The 8165-nt window shown below is 43.0% G+C and overlaps 1 protein-coding gene across 1 annotated transcript in view; it reads right to left on the bottom strand.

Annotated features, from left to right (window-relative positions):
* The window catches only part of LOC112580193, a 177378-nt gene extending 170321 nt beyond the window's left edge, over positions 1 to 7057 (bottom strand). The window contains exons 1-2 of the mRNA XM_044931884.2: positions 6981 to 7057; positions 5989 to 6038 (exon numbers count right to left, since the gene is read on the bottom strand). Of these exons, the coding sequence (XP_044787819.1) occupies positions 5989 to 6038; positions 6981 to 7057 (127 nt within the window). The remainder of the gene's footprint in view (positions 1 to 5988; positions 6039 to 6980) is intronic.
* Positions 7058 to 8165: the final 1108 nt, after the last annotated feature.

Consider the following 8165-nt stretch of genomic DNA (forward strand, 5'->3'; position numbering starts at 1 on the left):
GCCACCTGATGTGAAGAGCTGACTGATTTGAAAAGACCCTGATGCTGGGAAAGATTGAAGGCAGGAGGAGAAGGGGACAACAGAGGATGAGACTGACTCAGTGGACATAAGTTTGAGCAAACTCCAGGAGATAGTGAAGGACAGAGAAGCCTGGCGTGCTGCAGTCCGTGGGGTCGCAAAGAGTCAGACACAACTGAGCAACTGAACTGAACTGCTTTTTTTTATATGATTGCTTTATTTGTCTTTTAGTGTCTTGCTGGAGGAGAGGAGGAGCTAGGTTCATCATTGAGGAGCCAGGTTCTTTCTCTCTTGCTGCCCTGCTAGAACATAGACTAGCTGCCACCATCCCAGGTGTCAGCTGAGAAAATCCAGTGAGAGAAGGTATTTTGTCACAATGTCCCCTCCGAAAAACAAATCTTAGTAATCCACCTAGCAGTCTTCTTCCACACACACACACACACACCCCCTTCTGGGTCATAATTTTTCCTAAGTCTCTTCCTAAACCCATGCCTAGCAGGAGGAATTAATGTGGTTACACCTCACCATAACAAAGAAGGTGGGTACCTGAGAAAAAACCTGAGATTTTTAAAAAGCAAAATGAGGGTAATGGCTACAACATGAGCAGCCAACAAGTCCTGGGAACGTGCTGAAAGGCATCCCTTTTCTCCCAGGGTAAGTACTTTCCTCTTTTGATTTTTTTACTTAATTATTCTAAAGTTTGGACTGCAAAGTAAATCTTACCAGTACGCTTTCTCCAGAAAGATTGGTTGCTATGCTCCAGCCCATATGAGACATGCTGCTGCTGCTTCAGTCGTGTCCAACTCTGTGCGACCCCAGAGACGGCAGCCCACCAGGCTCCCCCGTCCCTGGGATTCACAGCTTGGGGCAATTTATAGGGAATAGACATGTGCCTAATTAGGGTCTGAGAAGATTACTTCCACTCTGCATGTAGCCACTGGTTAAGAAAGTTTAGAGGGAATTTAATGGATTATCACATTTAATCTTAGAGATTCCATAATTTGCTAAATATGTAAACATAAATATATGGTTTTAGGAACGTATCTACAGCTTGGAACCACAGCCCTCTGCTCCCCAAAAAGGAACCATCTCCTTTTGGTCTGTCTGGTTTGCCTGTGTGTGTGTGTGTGTGTACATGCATACACATGCACACTCAGTTGTGTCTGACTCTTTGTGACCCTGTGGACTGTAGCCCGCCAGGCTCCTCTGTCCATGGGATTCTCCAGGCAAGGATACCAGAGTGGGTTGCCATTCCCTTCTCCCGGGGATCTTCCTGACCCAGGGATGGAACCCGCGTCTCTTCTATCTCCTGCATTGGCAGGCGGGTTCTTCACCACTAGTGCCACCTGGGAAGCCCTTGCCAATGACACATACATGACACATACATGAAACTTGTTAACAATGCCCCAGATTTCTTTTTGCTCATTTCTGGTTTTTTTCTTTTGGTTTTTGTTTTTTAGTGGTTGTCTTTCTTTCTGCTTCATGCCTCACATACATTGACCTTTGCTTTGGTATTTCTTCACATTTACTAGTTCTGTCTTTTGTTGTGTTAATTCTGCAGCTAAACCCATCAATGAGCTCCTTATTTCAAATACTATATTTTGTTATTTCTAGGACATTCATTTGATTCTTTTTATAGGTCACAATTATTTATTGAAGTATTTAATTTTATATTCATTTTATCCTTTTGTCTCATTTCTCATATTATCCAGTTTTCTGAAACCCTTGCCTACTACTTACTCTGTATCATCTCCAGGTCTGTTTGTATTGACTATTATACCTATCACTAGACACTTTTCTTGCTTCTTGTCACGTATGGTAACTTCTTTATTTCATGCTGGACATTGCGACTGAGACTTTATATTACATTATCAGCTTCTAAAGAGTATTGACTTTTGTCGTGGTGGCAGTTAAAATACCAATAGATCACTTTTAGATTTTGCTAGGTTTGCTAACAGATTTGTCCTAATTCTCATGTTTTTACCCATATGGCACTGAGTTTATGGAATCTCAGCTGAATGTCCAGGTATTTTAAAAATAATATTTTTTCCAGAGGACTGATAATATTCTTTATTTCTGGCTTCTATGAACAGTTAAATTTTCTGCTTATTATTTAAGTGAATTTGAAACAAACAAGATTGGTGGTGGAGGAACAACACTCTTTAACTTGACCACTGTGAGTTATAGCAGTTATGTTTTCTCTGTAGTTCTGTTTGGACCTATACCCAAATCTGAATTTTCTTTTCCAACCACATAGTAATAAAAAAGAAGATAATCTTTTAAGGAAAATCTTCCTAAGGAAATCCTTAGAAAATTTCAGGATTGAAGGGAAATAAAAGTTTATTACAAACAAAAAATATACTTACATGTTGTTAATTAATTCCCTGCATGTCTGTGTTCACAATAAGATGAGAGGAAATGAGTTGAACATAAACAAGGATGAATGTCCATTTCTGCAGTTGAATTAAAAATAACAATCGTACAAGAATAAAATTAAAAAAAATTTGAGTTTAATAAGCATCTAGCATAAGAAAAAAACTCAGTATTTTTCCTAAATACTGAAGTAGAGGTTTTCAGAATAAAACTAAATGTAATAATATATTGGTTGGGAGGGTTTAGGTACTTGAAGATACAGGTGTATCTGAAGATCCTCTAAGACCCAATCATTTATCATCTCCATGGCTGACAACATGCCACTGACCTTCCCTGCAGGGCAGGTCTTGGAATATCTCCAATATTTCCCCCAAGCCTGACTCCAGTGAAGGAACATGAGTACGTAAAACCCAGCCCTTAGTAAGTGACAACAGGTGAATAAGACATGTTGTCAACTGGAAGCACGGGACCTAGACTTCCAGGTTTTGCAGCATTGTCTTGAGAAAAACTTAATACCTTGATTTCCTCTTTTTTTGTTTATTTTGACATTTCTAAAAAGTGCACATCTATGGGAATTCCCCAGTGGCTGACTGGTTAGGACTTGGTGCTTTTACTGCCAAGGGCATGGGTTCCATCCCTGGTCGGGGAACTAAGATCCCACAAGCTGGGCAGTGCACCCCAAAAAAAAAACGACGACGACAAAAAAAAAAAAAAAAACGTGCATATCTAAAGCTTGCTAGTAGTTTTCTTTCCCTGAAGAACCAGAGTTACTCAAGTAAACTCAAGTAAATGATGTTTAAACATGTAGAACAAGAAAGAGGAATGTACTGGTGGTCTGTCTAGAACTAAAGTTCATTTTACCTTGTAGGTCTTACAAGTTTGGGTGATTATTCTTCTTGAAGTTCAAGTTTGTCAGCAGTTAGTTAACTTGGAAAAGGACACAAAGGAGAATGATACCAATTTTTAGCAAATTAGCAACTGTCTATTTTGGTTGGTAAGCACATATTTCATATCTTAATCATGTTGGACATAACTTGATAAGTGGGGTATCTGAGACTTGCTCTTAATATATGCTAAACCCATCAGAAGCTTTTACCAATACCAAATGCTTTTTTGTGTGTGAAATAAGAATCTGATTTGGCCCTTGTCATACAAAGTTCTAATCTATGGCAGGCAACCCACTTAGAATTTTAAATGGATGTTGACCATATATATACACAGTTGAGCAAAGAAGTTAAGCGTTTAATTTAATGAACAGAATAAAGGAAATATTTGCTTTCCGGTTGTGTCACTCTCTCTTAACATTAACTGAGTGCCAGCCACATTCCAGAGAGCAGACAGTATGATGAAAACAAGGACCAGGAAATACTGTGTAGGATATACAGCACATGAACTGTTGCTTAATTAATGTTTGTTGAATCAGTAGAAGTTTGCTGGCTTTTTCCTATGCATTAGCTCCAAAAGTTCCCTATGGAGTACCTTTTATGCTATTTCATTGATGAAGAGATTGAGGCTTGAAGCACTTAATGGATTTCGTGAACCCTGGGCAGGTTCCACAGTGGGTGATTGAGCAGTGTTCTCCCTGCCTGTGCTGGGCTCACTCGTTCTCCTGGCTCAGCAGGATGCCCTTTTGTGCCCTGGGAGCTGAGTGAGAAAGGAGCTGGAACTGAAATCAGTAAGCATAGTAGACGGGCCTACCAACCAACCACCAGAGAGATTTTGAAACAGGCCGCATTCCAGGAGTAGAGAGCACAAGAGAACGACAACCGTAACTGTGGCAGCCAGGTACAGAGGACACCACAAGGGGAACAGGAGGAGGCAAAAGGGGCTCACTGAGGAAGGGTGGGGAGATGGAGAGTGGGATCTATAATAAGAGATGAGTATTTGGCCTGCAGCCTTGGAATTTCCTGTGATAAGAGGGATAAAGCTGCCTTTAGTTTCAAATTTAAAAAAAGGTGGGGAAGGCATAAAGGTATCTTTCACTGTGTCAATGAGATGACTTTGAAAGCCTGTAGGGAACAAAGGGATGGGGGCTAGTTGCCAGGTGAACCAACCACGTGATTAGAGGGGTCAGAACTTTCAGTATCCCCCCACACCAACAACCTCAGGGAAGGGAACATGTTGAGGCTGAACCAGTGACCCAATGGCCAATGATTTAATCAACTGTGCCTACCGTAAGGCAGTTCCCATAAAAACCCAAAAGGACAGGTTTTGGTGGGCTTCTAGATTGGTAAATACATGGAAATTCAGGGAGAAGGAAGGGGACCTGGAAGCTCCACACCCCTTCCCCACGCCTTGCCCTGTGCATCTCTTCCATGTGGCTGCTCCTGAGTTTTATACATCCTTTTACAATAAACTGCTCATCTAGTAAGTAAAACGTTTCTCTTGAAATCTATGAGCCACTCTAACAAAATGACTGAACCCAAGGAGGGGCCTTGACTAGACAGACCTTTGTTGGCAAAGTAATGTCTCTGCTTTTCGATATGCTATCTAGGTTGGTCATAACTTTCCTTCCAAGGAGTAAGTGTCTTTTAATTTCATGGCTGCAGTCACCATCTGCAGTGATTTTGGAACCCAAAAAAATAAAGTCTGACACTGTTTCCCCATCTATTTCCCATGAAGTGATGGGACCAGATGTCATAATCTTAGTTTTCTGAATGTTGAGCTTTAAGCCAACTTTTTCACTCTCCTCTTTCACTTTCATCAAGAGGCTTTTGAGTTCCTCTTCAATTTCTGCTATAAGGGTGGTATCATCTGCATATCTGAGGTTATTGATATTTCTCCCAACAGTCTTGATTCCAGCTTGTGCTTCTTCCAGCCCAGCGTTTCTCATGATGTACTCTGCATATAAGTTAAATAAGCAGTTCGTCTAGTCAAGGCTATGGTTTTTCCAGTGGTCATGTATGGATGCGAGAGTTGGACTGTGAAGAAAGCTGAGTGCCAAAGAATTGATGCTTTTGAACTGTGGTGTTGGAGAAGACTCTTGAAGGTCCCTTGGACTGCAAGGAGATCCAACCAGTCCATTCTAAAGGAGATCAGCCCTGGGATTTCTTTGGAAGGAATGATGCTAAAGCTGAAACTCCAATACTTTGGCCATCTCATGTGAAGAGTTGACTCATTGGAAAAGACTCTGATGCTGGGAGGGATTGGGGGCAGGAGGAGAAGGGGACGACAGAGGATGAGATGGCTGGATGGCATCACCAACTCGATGGACGTGAGTCTGAATGAACTCTGGAAGTTGGTGATGGACAGGGAGGCCTGGCATGCTGCGATTCATGGGGTCGCAAAGAGTCAGACACGACTGAGCGACTGTACTGAACTGAACTGAACTGAAGGAGGGGTTCGTGGGAACTTCTGATTTCTGACCAGTAGGTCAGAAGCACAGCTAACTGCCTGGGCTTGCAGCCTGCATCACAAGCCGGAGGGGAGGGGGGCAAAGGGAGGGAGAGGAGTCAGCCTTTGTCAGGTTGCACCCCCGGGTCTGCAAAGTCTGTACTTAGCCAGCTTCAAGATCAAAGAAAGAGCCCGGAGTCAGCGAAATAGTGGGTCAATGGGCAGGGGATCAGACACGTCTAAAGCAAGGTCCTGGAGCCACACCCCATCGTGTGCTGTAGACGGTGGGCACAGCATGGCAGCGGTCCACACTCCTGGAGGAGAGGGAGGCTCCTGGTTAGAGCGGGAATTCGGGGGGAGGGCGGGGGCTCATCAGTTACCAGGGGAACCAGCAAAGGGGCACGAGGCCCCTCCCGGCCCCTGTGATGAGCTAACCAGTGATGTTCTGGTCTAAAGGTTAGAACGGTCACGAGCTCGGGCGGGGGCAAGTGTGTAGGAAGCTCCGCTGCCAGAGTATCGCATAGGTAAGGCAGGCTTTGGGGCCCTGGGGATGCACAGAGAACAAGACAACAGCCTTCTCCGGAGGCCTCATCACTCAGCATTGCAGGACTAAACACTTAACTAGTACAATCTGATGTTACCTCCAGGAGGCTGAATTGAGTTGAATTGTACAACACGCCGCTGGTGTCCCAAGAATTGCTGGTTGGTGTAGGGTACACCCACACATACACATTGAAACTGCCAACCAGAACCTGTTCAGAGAGAAAGCGAAACCATCCAAGGCTTCCGGGCAAATTACCTCCTTGATGCAGAAAGAAGGCATCTTGAGAATTTGCCCCTGGCTGTGTGAGAGAGTATTTTAAAGCCAGAGTTCTGAATGAAAAATGCAGCTCTTTAAGAGATGTGCGGTCATTTAGAGGTCATGGCTGCTCACCAGTGAGCCAAACCCCAAATCTGGCCCAAATCATCCTTCCTTTGCCTTAAAAATAATGAAATGTGGTGCTTGAGTTAGGGTCTGTATTCCTCAGGGTGCCTGTTATTCCCTATTCACCACTGTATTGTCCATCTAGCCCTTTAACCACCCACAGATGGGCCTGCTCCACCAATATGGAGGTCCCAAACCTCAGTTTCAAAAGGAACAAAATTAGACCAGTGTGGAATAATTTTTTATTGGCTTGTTGGTGGATTTCTTTGGGCTCATCCTTGTTTTTCAGACACTCCTTTCAACCTGGCTTATAATTATGCAACTACAGTACCTGCTAGAATCAATCAGCAGCCTTCCAAACCCAAACACGTTCGTCCTTATCCAAATGTAATTTATCTGAAATGCCATGTTGGTGAGAGCATTATGCATTACTGCATGGGCTTCTATTCTTAAATAATGAAACACCCTAATGAAAAATATTCCCTCTAAATAAATTTTAATAAGCACTTATTTGCCCAAATTGTCCTTTCTCCAAATGGCAGAAATTTAATGTGAACTTGAATTATCAGGGGCATTTTGTGATAATGGGCTTTGGGAATACATCATGCAAAGATGACTTATTTTCCTATATCATCCTAAAGTGCAAGTGCTGGGGTAACAACTTCTCAAATGCGAACTCAGTTCCAATGTCTTCACTTATGTCTCTACAGGGAAATGTCACATCAAACATCATGTCAAGGTGTAAGATATTACTGGAGATTGAAGATTGCAAAAAGCCTAATTGTTATAGACATCATATACCCCAGACTTTGCCATGACAAATGGCATGTGTCTGCTACATGTTTTTTGCATTGAATTGTTTTCCTTCTAAGATTTTTTTTTTTTTTGATGTGGACCATTATTAAAGTCTTTATTGAATCTGTTACAATATTGCCTCTGTGTTATGTTTTAGCCAACATAAGGATCTTAGCTCCTGGACCAGAGGCCTTAGCTCCCCAACCAGGGATCAAAAGCTCAACCCCTGCCTTGGAAGCCTTAACCAGTGAACAACCAGGGAAGTCTCCCTGAACTGTTTTTCTGAGGAGTGAAAAGTGAAAGTGTTAGTCACTCAGTTGTGTTCGACTCTTTGCGACCCCATGAACTATAGCCCTCTAGGCTCCTCTGTCTATGGAATTCTCCAGGCAAGAATACTGGAGTGGGTAGCCATTCCCTTCACCAAGGGATCTGCCAATCCAGGGATTGAACCCGTGTCTCCTGCATTGCAGGCAGATTCTTTACCATCTGAGCGACCAGAGAAGAAAGCAAATAGGAAATACCACTCTGTACCGTGAGCAGGCTAGGAACTGGGGCCTTGTGCTCAGCAAGAATTAGAGTCAGGCCAGATGCAGAATTTGGAGAAGTGCTTTCCAGAGAAGAGCTCTGGCCTCAGCAAGAATTACAAGTCTATGGAGTAGGGAGCCAGACTCAAGGGTGCCCCCTTAGACTCCAGGATGCACAGCATTAATTACTCTTCTAG

Source organism: Bubalus bubalis, chromosome 18 (genome assembly GCF_019923935.1).
Source record: "Bubalus bubalis isolate 160015118507 breed Murrah chromosome 18, NDDB_SH_1, whole genome shotgun sequence".
In the NCBI taxonomy this organism is placed as follows: Eukaryota; Metazoa; Chordata; class Mammalia; order Artiodactyla; family Bovidae; genus Bubalus; species Bubalus bubalis.